At 42.0% G+C, this 16,104-nt stretch overlaps 1 protein-coding gene across 5 annotated transcripts in view; it reads right to left on the bottom strand.

Moving 5' to 3' along the window:
• Window positions 1-10,376: 10,376 nt before the first annotated feature.
• Window positions 10,377-16,104, bottom strand: part of LOC122324501 (A-kinase anchor protein 7-like) — a 29,154-nt gene continuing 23,426 nt past the window's right edge. For 3 of the 5 annotated variants that reach the window (XM_043218971.1, XM_043218976.1, XM_043218975.1), the window contains 2 exons: window positions 14,218-14,253; window positions 12,016-13,161 (listed from right to left, as the gene is read on the bottom strand). In XM_043218971.1, coding sequence (XP_043074906.1) covers window positions 12,983-13,161; window positions 14,218-14,253 — 215 coding nt within the window. In that variant the 3' untranslated portion in view covers window positions 12,016-12,982. Of the gene's footprint in view, window positions 13,162-14,217; window positions 14,254-16,104 lie in introns of all 5 variants that reach the window. The other 2 variants (XM_043218974.1, XM_043218973.1) reach the window with 2 other exon arrangements.

The following is a 16,104-nucleotide window of genomic DNA, read 5'->3' as shown; positions in this document are numbered from 1 at the left end:
GTATCAATATCATTTACAACAGATCTTTAAAGAAATGAGAATTAATAATAAATGACTGCCATTTTGTAAACCATGTAATCCATGAATAGTCATTAGAATTGCATTTTGAAACGTAATCCAGGTTAGACCTCCGTGTAATCAGTTATGTGTGTGTGTATGAAACTAGCTGGAACTCAATCTGATATAAATCATCTGTATCGGAAAACCATTCAAATGTTGGGTCACTGTTTGTGACAGCCGTGTACAGCTCACTCCAGAAAGCCATTATTGCTCAGAAGTGAATGGCGGTCTGTCTGGAGGAGGTCTGGAGGAGGTCCGGAGGAACCGGAGCGTGGCTGAAGAGTGCTTGTGTTTCTGATGCTCTCTGTTAATGTACACGGACGTTACTGAAGCGCCCTGAGCGATTACAGCACGCTTACATAAGACATAATGGAGCGCTGGGGCTTTGCTCAGTTAATGGGAAGAGTTAAAAGGATCAGATGTTAAGATCACGTCTTTATAGCTTCATGTTTTATGCAGAAAGTGCTGTCGGGACGCGCTGCTGATTAATATCCACTGTTTCTGGTTCCTGTCGTGTGTGTGTGTGTGTGTGTGTGTGTGTGTGTGTGTGTGTGTGTGTGTGAGGCTTCGAGCGTTTAGTCATGTGACCCGTCTCACACTGCTGTATTTACTTCTTTCAGACGAAAGGTTGTGTTGTGGTGTGAACTTCTCGAGACGTTTACTTCAAAACCTCCACCGTGACTATGAATCAGAACGAATCAGAATCACAGACTGTGTTTGTTTGTGTAGAGACATTATAAATACTAAAAAGATATATAATTTTTTTTCTTGAATGTTCAGTTGTTCTCATTTCCTTTTCAGTAAAAATATTCATAAGTTTGATTCATTTCTATGATTTAATTAAGTGAATCAAAGCACTGAATCAACTCATTTTCAGTCTGTTCTGTTTCCTGAAGATTCATTATACACTCTTGACTTGTTATAACCATGTTATGACTCAGAAAGAGTGTTTTTGAATGAAATGGAGAGATGTATGACTGTTGACTGTTTTGGCTGTGATCAGGACTTTCATGTGACCTTATTTAGGATTAAAATGACTCGTATGAGCATAATTAAAATGTTAATCTTACCTAAATTTCTATACCTTTTTTTTTCCTATACCTTCCAGGTTAATTTAAAACAATAAGCGACCTCAACCATGTTTTACTTCACAGACCTCCCATCCTGGGATGATATTGAGAAACATATATCCTCTGTAGAAGTTAAAAACTCCTATCACTTTGGCATGAGACCCACTCGTTGTTGGAGGAGACTATATCCATCTCTCTCTTCTCAGCAATATGGGGGTGTAATTATTTTATCCCTGGAAGAAATGAGAAAAACTGACAGATGAAAGGATTAAGTATGGTAAAAAAAAAAAAAAAAAAAAAGAAGAGGTAAAGCAGAGGTTTTTGTTGGTTTGTGAAACCTGATCGATGAATCATTCACATCCAGACTCGTCGTTCATGATCTCTCTGGCTGTCTGGCGCTGCAACATCTTTACCATCAAGTGCTTCATGATTTCATAGAGAAAAAGACAAAGATAAGACTGATAAAGTGAGGAATCACTTCAGTACTTACATATATAGTGAATGAAATGCTGCTGGTCTTTCACCTTGTTCTTGGAGAAAACGGATGTGATTTGAAGTTCAGAAAGCCATCGACTGCACTGACAGATGACACGCTTCACCCTAAAAAAGAGCCGTCATCAGACTCATCTCACACGCTGACCTCTGACCTCACTTCCTGTGGAGAGCATGAGGAGATGAGCAGCAATCATCACCCGTGTGCTTCATGAGAATCAGTCCACTCCACTGTGAATAAAGAGGGACGCTTCTCTCCTGCGTTTAACACTTTGGTCTGAACAGACAAATTACACGGGAAATTCAGACCTTGATTTTGATGAAGAAATCTAAACTAAAAGCATAAAAACACTGGTCTTCAGCAGCTGTCCTGCTTTACTCCTTGAGCTCCGCTGAGCAGCTGCATAAAAGTCATTGAGCTCTTTTTTAAAAGAGGTTTACTGAGGCTGGGTTTTTAATCAAACTGTGAAAAACGGCCATGGTCTTTACTTTCGACCGAAATTGTAGACACCCAAAATGCTCTGGGCTTGATCTGATTCAGCGGATGCAAAAAAGCAGAGGTTTGATCTGGACGTTTAATACAGCTCACAGGATGATGTTTGATATTCACACGTTATTATATTAAGTCATAGGCCTGAGTTTGTTGCCTATTTACTTGAGAAGCGAAATGACCAAGTTTTTGTAGAATTATTGTTCAAAATTATATCAAATTTTTGTTCGTTTTTGCTCAAAACAAGAACAAACAAGAAAACTAATCTTAATTAAAAGGCAAAACGATATTATTTTTGGCAGACAGAAAACAAGAATTCAGAAATGATCTTAAATCAGCTTCTCTGTGAATGCATCTTGTGCTCAGAATCTGTTCAGATCTGAAAAGTATATATGTTATTAATGTTGCTTTGTTAAACCTGTGGGGTTTGTGTTTATCTATATAGACGTCTTGTTGAAACCGTACTAATGGCAGTGTATAGTTTGGCATCTTGTGGTGTTTGTTGAGTTTCTGCGGTGTGCCATGTCTGCAGATGATCTTTGTTGAATATCGCACCTGGATTTCATATATGAAAGCAAACCTGTGAAAGCCCTGGGTGTCATGACATTAAAGCAGCAGATCGGTCAGTCGTGACAATGCTCTATTGATGTCCATTCACCCACGAGCTATTCTTTCAAGCCGATGACTTCGGGTACTGAGGGTTTCTGGTTGGATGCGATGGAGGAGGTCTAAGCTTTACTCACTGCATACGACGTCTGCGATGCTTGCCATGTTTGGTCTTTGACTCCAGAGCTCTGGTTTTCATGAGACACATCTGCTCCACGGCCGCTGATTTATGTCTGCTTACAAAGCTCCGGCGCTCGTCCTCCAAGTGTGTGATTTAAGACCCGTTCAGAGGTAAACTGTGGTGCTTCTCCGGTTTCCATTGCGTTGGACTCTCTGGCTCTCCGGGCTGGAGGACGTCCGGATCTCGTGGTAGATTCGTGTCTGTCACGGTTTGGAAGAATGAGATTCTTGTCTGTGATCGAGCTGAAGAGCGCACACCCGTCTACTCTCTTCATGTCCCATTTTCCAGTCATTCCGAGTATCCATGGCAACACGGAACATCAAGGCGTCCTGTGTGTGTGTGTGTGTTAATCTTCTCCGTTCACAAACACACTTTCCGTGGACTTCTCTGCTCGTGCTCTCTGTAACGGTGTGTTACGCATCTAGTGTTTTGCCCCGGTTTGGCTTGAATAATTTATCCCATCGGGACCCCAGGGAACAGCTGGTGATCGAGGGCAAGCGTTCAGACGGGGACAAAACAAACAGCTCTGTGCCCAGACAGGCCAGCGGGGCAGAGAGCCAGACGTAGATCATAAAATGGGCTCATAGTTCAGAAAACAAGGTCAGCGTTTGTTACCCTAGATGGAACCAAATGGTTAACTCTTCTCCACCGCTGCATTCATCTGATCAAAAGTACAATACAAGACGTGAAATATTATTAGAGTTTAAAACAGCCATCTTCTCTGTGAATATGTGGTAATATGTGGTAGGTGTAATCATTTTCAGCATCATTACTCCAGTCTTCAGAGTCACATGATCTTTCTTACCAGTCGCTCCTTGAGAAACATTTCTGATTATTATCAGTGTTGTGCTGATGAATAGTTATGCAAACACCATGATATACTACTACCATGCAAATGTTTCAATTGAAATGAATACTTTTATTTATCAGAATGCATGATGAAAAGCGACAGCGAGTATGTTGTTTTTAACATTGACAATAATCAAAATTAATCATCAATAATGCTATAATTATTTTTGTTAAGGAATAATCAAATGATCACATAAATAAGCATAGTGTTTCCAACATTTTGACAAGTACTGTGTTAATAAAAAATGAATAAATCCATATGGCTTCTGCTCTATTCATTCTTAGCAGATTTAAGTCATTATGGATTGAAAATCATCTGCTCCAGTGAGCTGTCCTGAAGCAGATCACTCAGAGAATCCAGAGACACTGAGGACTGCTGGGGGGAAGTCAACGCTAATCTATAGCACCATCTGCATGGAAAAAAGCAACCAGCCGCACTTCTCTAAGGTTTTTGATCTGTGCCTTTAAGGGCTCTTGGCGTCTGAGCGTCTGAGCGTGAACTAGAGAACGCTTCGCTGGATCTTTCCTATACCTGTAGATTTCTTCAGAAGACTTTAATGATGTCTCAGAGCTCGGAGAACCGGACGATCATTTACTAATCTGTGATTGTGCTTTTGAAACTGAGCTAAACACTAAAGCTCCAATTAAAGCCACAGATGAGGAAGAACTAGATTTTATTTTTTATTTTTTACTGTACAAACTCTGTTTTCTAACCATAACTCTACCGCTCACACAAAACGCAGTTAGGCATTTTTACATCTCGTATGACTTCTACGCTTGTTTCCTCACGGGAGAAAATAAAATGGCAAAGAGGAAATCGATGAATGAAGTTGAGAGAATTGTTTCTGAATCAGTTTTTATTAGAGGTCACGATTCGATTTGTTTTGGGTTAAATGATCATCAGTTTGGGGTTAATCGAGACCCGTCCTGTCATTGTGCTGAAACACTTTGTATTAAACTAAACGAGTCGTTTCATAGGCTGCTTATTTTGCAGTATGCCATATGGACAGTTATATTTAGCTTTGTGAGTACCACTTCTCACCGAAAGTGAGTTTTTGGCAGCACTCCATAACCGTAAGCAGTTGGTTTCTGACAAGCAAATGATTGTAGAGAAAGCTCTGTATAGACGAGGCGGCGCTGGGCCGTACGCACAGCTCAACGGGCCCTCGAGGGCCCCGCTGCTCCTTTAGAGCTGATTTGTGGCACGTAATGACCCCCCTGTGGCTGCTGAGATGTTTATTGTTACTGCCGCTGGTTTATGGAAGAGCTGTTAAGTGGACATATTTGTGAATATAATGGTGAGATGTTTAAAGAGCAGATCCTGCTGATGCTGAGTCACGCAACACCTCTATTAACAACAGCACCGTGAAGAGAGAGAGAGCTTCGGGCCGCACAAGGACTTCAGGTCTCATGTAAGTAACTGTAGGGGACTAAACACAGCTACTGTTTAACAACAGTGTTAGTCAGAAGCGCTAATGCTCTAATTTCAGACCATCAGCATGAGACTCTCACAGTCGTGGGGCCTTGTTTATAGAATGTGAGTATATACACAGATTTGATCTGACACTAAAATCCAACGTTCATGTTTGGTGTGAAAAGAGCTTGAAGTCACTTCGGGGTCTAGGCAGTCCTATGCAGTTTTCGGTGTCCGAGTACTGCAGGTATTTAGAAATGTAAAAACAGGGTACATGATTTCAGAGAAGCCACACATCATCACCTAGCACTCGCCATCATTAAATCAAGGCTTTGGACGTTGTTTTTTGGACGTCTTTCGTTCAGGCTAAAGGGTGATTTCATTGATTTTGATGTCTGTGATGATGGTTGTCTGAAGGAACACTGGTTTTCTGAAGGCAGCGCAGTTCAAAAGACCAACAGTTTGACACGAGTGGAGATCTGCTGCTGTTCTCAAGGGCTCTCAGGAGATCTCTGGCTCGCCTCCCACCTCACACTCCTCCGTCACCTCCTCACTGAGAAAATAAAACGCTCCGCCAGCACTGATCGAATGCATTTAGAGGAGCTGCCCGTGATAATGGCCTGTTTAGGTCTCCATGGAGACAAGATCAGCATCCGTCGGCAGAAGCGCATCTGCATCCTTCATCATGTGCATGCTTTACGATGACTACAGTGAGTCTGAGTGAAGAGCTTCTTCTGCCACAGCCACGTTTGGATCACATACTGTATTATGACTATTTATTTTCTGCATTTCATAGCAATAGTAAAATCATCAGAACTAAGAACTGACATATATCAAAGAATGGGGAATTAAAACGTTGAAACTTTCCGATATTTTACATTTTCTACCCAACAGCAATACTACACTTAAAATGGTGTTTACATACCCTAAACAACATACTAGTTAAAGGCTGGGCTGAGAAGCCTGAGGCTATTACAGAGATCAAGGCTTGTGATCAGAAGAAAGAACTTCCTTCAAGGCATACAGATAGGTGTCTAAAAGCCCACCAGACCCTGGCCTATCAACCAGGGGGCTGCCACCAGGTCTGAATGAGCTTGTTTAAAGAAATTTTTTTTCAGTGAGAGACCACCTGCTCAGAGCACATATGGACTGAAAGGATGTATCTCACAGAAAAATCTCCTTGTGAGGGGAGTATTGCCAAGTGAACTATAGCAGTCACAGAACAGACTCAGGAGCACCTGCTCAAAGAAGCTCAAAAGGAAGCAGTATATTCGCAGGAAATGAGTGGAGCACAGCTAGCTCACTTTGCAAGCAACCCACCAGGAAGGCAGAAGATGGCCTAGCAACCTGGCATGACTGTGATCCAGAGCTTAAAAGAGTGGAGACCCAATTTCAAACACAGAAGGTACTGTAGACTCAGGCACTGGGAGCGGCATGCTCCTGAGAAACTCCCTAGAGTAAGGGGAGCACTGCTAGGCTCAACCAAAAGCAGTTTAAAGCAGAGAAGCAGATAGAGGCCTAACAACCTGATGTTGCTGCTGAATGGAGCTCCAAGGAATGGAGGGTTCAACCCCTAGCAAGCAGAGAGGAATCCAGCTCGGCACGAAACAACCAATAGCCCACCTAGCTCTCAAGTAGAATCGAAAACTCATACAGTCTTCCTAGCATCGGAGAGGACCCTCCCGCAGTGAGTGGAGCACTACCATGTCCAGGAGCAGATAGATAGACAGAAAGTGCATGAACCTCACCCTCGGTGTAAGATGAGTAGTGCACCCTGGCCAGGGCAGCTTCTTGAAGCACCTAGTCAGGGGATGTCACGATGGTAAACTCCTAAAAAGACCCTTCTGCAGTGAGTGGAGCACTGTCATGTCTGGGGAGCAGATTGACCACAATTGGGACATTAGAAATGGGATCCAGCCTAGAAGGAGATCACCCATTCCAACAGGGAGCAACAAGGTTGAACCATAGAGACAACCAGCCAAGGGGGTGACAGGGACAGGCTTAAAAACTCGGTATGGTTGCTGGATCCCATTTCTGATTACCTCAGAAATAAAGCGAGAATGGAAACCTCTGCCATGAATGTGTTCCTGTGAGTTCCTCCCCCTCATTGACTCACGAATACACCACGATGAGCACATGCCATCTTGAGCATGTTCAATTCACCCTAATAAAGTCTGATCCTGACAGTTTGGTTCAAACATGCATCTCTATAGCCTGCATGAAGTCATTTTGTAGAGCTCTGGCAGTGCTCCTCCTATTCCTCTCTGCACAAACAGAAACCGGTCCTGCTGCTGGGTTGTTGCCCTTCTATGTCCCTGTCTTGCTCTCCTCATGTAATGGCCTGTCTCCTGGCATCTTGTGCACCTTGAAACTGTGCTGGAAGACACAGAAAACCTCTTTGTGACAGCACATATGGATGTACCAGCCTGGAGCAGCTGGACTACCTGTGCACCCTGACTGGGTTACAGGTACTGCCTCATGCTACAGACAGTGAGAAGAACCCTAACCCCTGGGCTCAGATCAACAATGCCTTCAATCAGTCAGTTCCATAAACAAACACAAAACCAGTCCCAATCACCTCCAAAAACCAATATTAGGTCAACCAATATCTTACTAGGCATACTAGAAAGCATGATTCAACTCTTGCATGTCAAATGAGAAACTAGTGCTGAGACAGTCAGCAGATGATTGTGGACCTGGTGAACTGATGGACTATAGAGAACAGATCAAACGGGTCATTCGCGGTGAGTCTGTGTTAATCGTTCACAGCAAATGTCAACCGAATGTAGCAATTTACATGAGAATGGCTTTACCTCATTCACGACGGAGACCTGGCTGACCGCTCTCTCTGATAATGAGGACAGCTCCATTCTTCGTGAGGACAGTAACTGAAGGTCAGCAGGCCAGACGGGCGAACTGTAACTATAAGTTAATGGATTTAAAGTCAGATATTGGGCGACTGCTTTGTTAGACGCTTACGTCACCAAAGACGGTTTTTCTGTACCGACTGTCAGACTCGCTCTATTTGTCTTTTTATGTCTGTCTCTCATTATGAGCGGTGAGTCAGACTAATGTGCATGGATGGCCTGAGCATGATATACTTTAGTTGCATTATGCAGCTTCATATACTGTCAGCGGCTTCACTAATGCACTGTGACAAGAAACATTGCTTTGTTCGAGACTCACGCTGCGGGTCAGAGGATTCTGGGGATATTTTATGCTTAAGAAGATATTTAATGTTACAGTAGAATAATATCAGCTGAAATCTAAGTGTGCCTTTTTATAGTATCAAATACCTTAAAATCACTGAATCAGAAACCGTGACAGAAGTAAATCAAATTCACAAAATTACAGGTAATAATGCTCAGTTTCTTGCACAAACCTATCATTTTGCTTTAATATATCACCAGAAGCCATTATACATTTATTCTCAAACATGGGCAGCTGCTTAAGTGCTTTTTAGGAATCACCAAGCAGCACGGTTTCAGCTAAAATAATTCTTCTGTTAAAGAAATAAAGTTGCTTACATTTTTGGATGGCTTGTTTGTGAACAAATGAACATAGAACTGATTATTTTGGGGGGGGTTAACAGATCTAACAAGCATACCAGCTTGAGATTTCTGCTTTTACACCTACCCCATTGACCTCCACTCTAAGTCCATTACTGAGAGAAGGATTTGCGTTGTTTTCCTCTTAAGGGTTGTATTGGAGCAGAGCTGTCAGACGTCAGAGCTGATGTTTTTCTCTCTCGGACATCATGCTGTAACAACAAGCCCACGAACGCTGCCCAATGGATCTCCTCAACGCTTCGTAGGAGCAGCGGTGATTAAAACACAGATGGATTTTACAGTCATTAAGAACAAGTCTACCTGATTTGAACCTTTTTTTAAACATACTTTCCCAGCGCTCCCAAACAAACCCAGCGCCATTACCTGCCTGAGTAAAATATGAGCTTTAAAACATTCATGCCCAATGAAGTTTCTCCTCCTGAATAACTGAAAACAAATACAGGCGCAGAGGGTTTAGACTCGGCTCATCTGTGTGCGCGCTTGCAGTTATTTCTGCCGTAAAGCTGAAGCTGGGGAAATATCCTTTAGAGATCTGCCAAGGAAAGAGAATCAAATATTTACACCGCTGGTTGTTGCTTTGGTTTTTCACACACATTTTTTGTTACGCTTACAACGAGAACTGTGTGTCTGAAATCTAAAACCTTGTTTACAGCTTCAGTGCAGTAAAATACTGAATTAACGACCAAAAACACATTCATCTGCTTAGATTTTTAAGTGCTAACATTCTTTAAATGTGTGTCACCAAGTAACTGAAAAAATGTATTTCAATTTGATGTTTAGATTTTATTTCTTCTGTAATATTTGCATGCAGAAAGTCATACACCTTATTAATAAAAACAGACCTGCCCTCTTGTTAATAAGTGAGGTTTATTAAACAGATAAGAGTCGTTGTAAATGAACTCTTGGTGTGTTGTTTGGTCACGTTTGATGATTTTTTCAATGACAAGTGATTTTAGCTCAGTACGCCACAGCATTTTTAGCTCTATATCCGCATAAAGTCGCTTTCTCTGTAATGCATTTGAGCTCAGCTTCCACAGGAAAGAATAGAAAATGCTCACTATGGCAGTGAGACGGATATTACTACGTCAGGTCAGAGATTCTCCAGAACAACCTGACATCTTGGCTCAAAGGTGGAACCATAAATGTTTAGCTGCATGTATCATAACTCAACTGTGAATCACACTGAAGATTAGAAGCGATGAGTTTATGACGCTGATAGAGGACAGGTGCTTATTAATGCATCAGTATGTGTTTATGGCAGCTGTGATCATGATTAGATAGACAGTCTCTTCGTGTTGAGTATCGCTCAGATCAAACACACGGTTTCTGTTCAGTTACCTCATGGCATTAAAACACCGTCCTTAGGTTTCTCTTCATCAGTATTTCACCATTTTAACACTTACACTAAAAATATTTTCAAATTATCTAGTGATCAATTTTTAGAGAACATGTATTGGTTTTCACAATATCAGCTGTCATATGAATTCAATTTTTATAAATACAAACACCAAGGCCGCATTTGCTTTCGCGTCTGCTTTTCATGACAATTAATGAGTTAATTTACAAGTTATTACATGACGTTGTAAACTTTCACACACCTCAGACTTCATATTCTTGTGGGAAGATCTACTCTGTGGAGCTTCAAGCCTTCAATCAGTGATTTATTGACAGTTCAGAAGAAACTGCTTCAAACGAAACCATAAAAATCAGGCAGAGAATGGGCCGCATCCATTCAGAATGACTACCAGCAGTTATGACAGCTCCGACACCTGCTCATCTGAAGAGAATGAGCTCCATCTCATCGGTCGTGGAGATGTGCTTTTAAGCAGCTCCTACAGGCGGCGAACAGGTGATTTAATTGTGGTTCCTCTCATGTCTCAGGAGAAACGTCTGGGCCAAACTGCTTCCTGTTTTGACATGGTCTGGCGTCTCCGGTTTCAGCCGGAGCAAGAGCAGCTCTTCCATTCGAGCTCCGTGTGCTGTCCCTGGAAGCGTTTGTGGTATAAAGACATCAAGAGGAAAATCATGTGAACCGTTCAAAAGAGCCATTATAAGCATTTTACTGCTGTTTGGGGTCAGGAGGATTTCCTAGCATTTCTGATAAAAAAACAGCAATTTATTCCTGTGAAGCGCAGCTGTATTTTCAGCATCATTACTCCAGTCTTCAGTGTCAAATGATCTTCAGAAATCACCGATTTACTGCTCAAGAAACATTTCTGATTATTATCGGTGTCGAAAACAACCGCGCTGCTGATATTTTGTGTGAAAACTGATACATTTTATTTTTTCAGGATTCGCAGATGAACAGCTCAGAAGGACAGCATTTATTTGAAACAGAAATATCTTGTAACACAAAGCATTAATTTCTTTCAAAAAATTTGACAATTTATGATTTACATCAAACCTTTGACACAGACGGTATATCATATACTGTATATTATGTGGCATCGACCATGAGAAAAATCAACTTCCAATTCCTAACATTTTTTAAAGTTTTAAAAGCTTGTCCTCATTGAATTATTTGGCATCTGATTTCCTGAGTTACCCTGCTGAGAAACAACAACCAAACAGGGTTTAAGAAACTCAATCTCATTTGTGCCCGTGACGTTCACCCTGAATAAACCTCTCGGCTCGTGTCAGAGCTCCAGAGCCTCGGATGTGTTTGATTTCTCTCACGCCCAGCAGACGGCAGGCAATATGCTTATTTCAGAGGACAGGGGGGGAAATAGTCGAACGTAAAGTCGGAGGCGTTGCGAATGTAGCTGCGAGCAGCTCTCAGAAAAACCCTGCCAACATATGACTGCGAGACACCAGACCGATCTCAACCTGCAGCATTAACACGGAATGAATCACGTCCACTCGCCGTCATCTCCTGCTTTATTTTTAAGAGTAAAAAAAGTGGCAGATGGGAACCGAAACGCTAAACCAGTGACATCAGAAGTACTGATTACATGAATGGCGTCGGCATCGATACGGCCGAACTCAAAGAAAAGGACAGGGAGCGTAAAAAGACACATTTTGGTGAAAGTACGTATCTGTGAATGAAAGGAAACCGAAAGGGTATGTTCTTCAGCGATAGAACAAGGTGTGAGTTCTCTAAGGCCACAGCGGCTGCTTATCTGAAGCATTATAGACATCAAACGCTCAAAACTAATCAGCTCATATACATTTGAATTCCCACAAAAATCATACAGTAAGCTTACGTCAGGCCGGCCTCGCGTCTGTGTGTGTGTGTGAGATGTTCTGCAGGTTTGTGCATCAGTCAGTGTGTGTGTGTCCATGTGGACTTCCTCCGAGGGCCGAGTCCAGCTCCTGGCGGATCTTAAGTCGTATCTCTTCCTGTGCTAACAGTGTCTTTATGGCCTCTCGCCGCGTCCGCCTGCGCTCTCTCTCCTGATCCATTCTGCTCTGAGCAAACACACACCCTACAGCACAAACGACACACACACACACGTCATCGTCAGACACACACGTATGCAGGGTAACACACAGCAGTTTGGATCGGGCTTCAGGCCTGCAGTTCATGAGCAGTTCTCTGGGATGACAACATGACAGCAGCGTCCTCTGAACACAGATAAACACAGGTTTACTTCATTTTGATGCTCCCCTTAACACCGACATATCTAATAACTCTATTAGAGTATGAGTAGAGTTAGGGTTAGAATAAGTTGAACTCTACTTGGAAAGTTATATATAACCAGCAGAAAGTCTGTTGAGAGACCATTAAAATAAAGTTTGTGGACTGATTCGGAGATCTTCCGAATGCATGGTGATTCTCTCGCTTCTATTTTAACAGCAGATGGCGCTCTACACACTCAAACACTGACGAAGAAGAGTAATTTCACAGAACACTTTTATGACGGCAGATTAACGTAAACACAGCCCGCTGCGAACACACTTGTGATTCGCTTCAACCTTTTCCAACTTTATGAATGATTGTTTTAGGTTCACTCGTGTTTAAGGAAGGCTGTTGCTAAAGCATCCATCCGTTGCCCAAAACTAAGCTCGGAATTGCGATGCATTCGGAAAATCTCAGACTCGATGCCGAATCGTTTCTTGATTGCTTTATGTCAACAGAAAAGGGATCATCAAAATGAAGGGTAGGCAGGTCAGGCAGACAGGAGCTCTGTGTGTGTGTGCAGAGAGCTGGTCCTCCTCTTCAGCTCTAACGCTCTCGGCTGCGCTGTGACGCCGCTGGCAGGCGGAGGCTCTCCTCCGGTGGGCTCGGGGGGCGGCTCGGGGGTCGAGCGCTCATTTGGTGGTGTTGAGTTTGCTGGGGGCCCCCGGCGGGGCCTCGTCTCTCGGCGCGGCTCCGTTCTGCTGGGTCTCCTCCATGTACTGCTGCACGGCCCGCAGCACAGCATCCTCCACCAGCCGCTTGCTCAGACTCACTAACTCCTCATCATCCGGCGCCGGGGCCTTCTTCACACCTACACACACACACATACACACACACACACACACGGATCGGATGATCACACACATCTGCCTCGTGTTACAGGTGCGAATGAGGGCCGTCACTATTACAACTAAAGTTCTTTCTCAGCATTCAGATATTTTCTTCATCATTACATTGATATAAACAGGAATATTAACAGGGATAATAATAATGTAGGGATGCACAGATATTGAGATTTTGGTAATTATTCAGCTGATAACGAACAAACACATTGCTTAAAAGTTCAGAAAAGTTTTCAAAAGAAGTCTCTTCTGCTCTCCAAGGCATTTATTTGATCAAAAATACAATAAAAACTGAAATAATATTAAATATTATAGTAATTTCAAATAGCTGTTTTTTGTGCTAAACTTTAATTTATTTCTGTGAAGCACAGTTATATATATACTGATTTACTAAATCATTTCTGATTATTATCAATGTTGAAAACGTCGTGCTGCACAATATTTTTGTGGAAGCTGTGATGCATGTCATTTTTCAGGATTCACAGATGAACAGAAAGTTGAAAAGAGAAATCTTTTGTAACATTAGAAATGTCATTACTGTCACTTTTGATCAACGTAATGCATGTAATTTCTTCAAAAAAATATACGCTGATATATAATTGCCATAACCTTTAGTACTTTGGTTTTAAATTTGACAGTAAAATAACTGTAATTTTGACTATCACTATCGTATTTTGTACGTTAGACAACTAGATCAACGATCTGGACCCGTTTCATTTAATGTTTAAATTTAAAAAAGATTACTTTCACTCGTGTCCTGCAGCACTTCTGTTACCTGCCACAGAAAAATCTCTCACTGCTGGCTGAAACAGACACAGACTCTGATGCTAGCTGCTTCCAGCATATCATCAGAGGAGAAAAGAAAACACTGATTTGCTCGGCGATATATTGTGCATCCCTCAAACTATGAATAAGATGAGAGTATTGACAAACACAGTGGGGTGAATCTGCGTCTAGTCCCTCTGTAGTAGGGTAGTGAGGGGTCAAAGTACACTACACAGAGACATGAAGGGAGGAACACGTACTTGTCCGTGTGGCACGCTGCCTGCTTTGCAGAAGATCTGCAAGATAAACAACATATTTAGCAACCTGAAGTGATCTGAGCATCACAAATCATCAGAATGAAGCAGGACTGATTCAGTGTTGGGGGAACGCATTACAGCTAATGAAAGTTACCTCATCAGACTACTTTTTCTGAGTAACTAGTGAGTAGCTTTTCTTTTTTTTTTATTTAAAAGCTGCTTTGTTTCCCACGTGTTCACTGACAGCTCTGGGGTTGCCATGTTTTGAGAGAAATCAGGAGTAAGTGTGTGAACATGATCTTACTGTAGTTCTAGATCTACACAAAAACACAATCAGTGTTCCTCAGAACCTGCAATAATTATGTGTTAAACATTTAATCCTAAATATGTTTGCTATTGACCATCGATGATCCAATTCAAGCAAAAATGACTCACTTGTGTTCGATTTCTTGTTTTGACTTTCTCCAGTGTCATATCCTTCATGTGATTAGTTTGAGCTGTCCTCTACTGTACTGACTTCCTTCAGCCGGAGACATATTCACTTCACTTTTACATTAAAAACTATTTAATTAAAAGCAAACAAGTACGCCCATGCCAGATTTAAAACGTAACTTAAAATAACGTAAAGTATTGCCTTGCATAAAAAGTAACGTAATTGTTTTTTTTTGTAAGGGAGTAGATCAATAATGTAATGCTTTGCTATTAAAAGCATCTTTCCCCAAACACTGTTCATGAGCGCATGCTTCAGTCTCAATCACGTCAGATCAGCTGATTCTCCACAATTACGACGGCTTTGATTCTACAATCATGACATCGCTTGACTGATTATTTCCCATGATAGCGTAATTGTGATTATTAAACGTTGAAGATGCACGATCAAAGTTATTTCATCACATGTGCTCCTGCAGCTTTCGATTTAAAGCCTGATTCTCCACGGTCAACTGCAGCATCATCTCCATCACTTACTTGTTTAATTGTGCAGCTTTATTTGATTCCGTAATTGATTTGATCCTGATATCCGTACGCTGTGTACCGTGAGCCTCGTTTACAACAACAACAACAACACAATAACGGAGTACTGTTAATTGGATCATCCGTCAAATCAAGGGCCAAGACACAACAACAGCGTCTCCGGTGTCTGTGATGATTCTCACTAAAACACTGGGATGCTTTCATACACTGTCACAAAAGCTTTCTGATGCTCAAGCAGATCACTCTTAAAAAACTGAGACGCATATAGCACGCCACACTTGTGAAGTCAAACTTCAATGCCACTGATTTCTTATCTTCTACCGTTACAGTGTTTCACCATAACCTAACACAAAAACTACGTGTTCATAATCCATAATAACACTTCCTTCAGTGAAAGAGTCCATCTCCTGACATATTAGTTTAGGACTGTTCTTGAGAAAGAAAAACCTGTGCAGATTTCTCTCCTGATCCAGGCCTCGTTATTGTGGATTAGTTAAAAACATCTTAATGCTGTATTTGTTTAATCTTTTGTCTTCTCCAGATGTTAACTGATGGACTGGAGTGCTGTTATTCTGACGGCACCCATTCACTGCAGAGTAGCACTTCTCCAAACCTGATGAAGGTGAGGTGTCCTGAAGCGACTCCTCATGTAAGGTTTGTGTGGTTGAGTTTGGGTAGAACGCATGTCTGTGTTTCTCTGAAGGTATTTCCTCAGGAAGCCTCATCTCCTGTGTCGTGATCCGTCTCCATCAGTGCTTCCCATCGAGGAACAGCCCACTTTAGAAAGCGAAGCGCCAGCTGCTATTTCAGGAACTCAATTCCAGTGAATGGTCGCAGAGCCATGTTACTGCACAACCTGCCCAGAAACCAGCATGCCCTATCACGACCTGTGCTTTTCACACCTTACATTTTTTACAT

This window comes from Puntigrus tetrazona, chromosome 20 (genome assembly GCF_018831695.1).
Source record: "Puntigrus tetrazona isolate hp1 chromosome 20, ASM1883169v1, whole genome shotgun sequence".
In the NCBI taxonomy this organism is placed as follows: domain Eukaryota; kingdom Metazoa; phylum Chordata; class Actinopteri; order Cypriniformes; family Cyprinidae; genus Puntigrus; species Puntigrus tetrazona.
The sequence above is the reverse complement of the archived record's forward strand: the minus strand, read 5'-3'. Positions and strand labels throughout refer to the sequence as shown.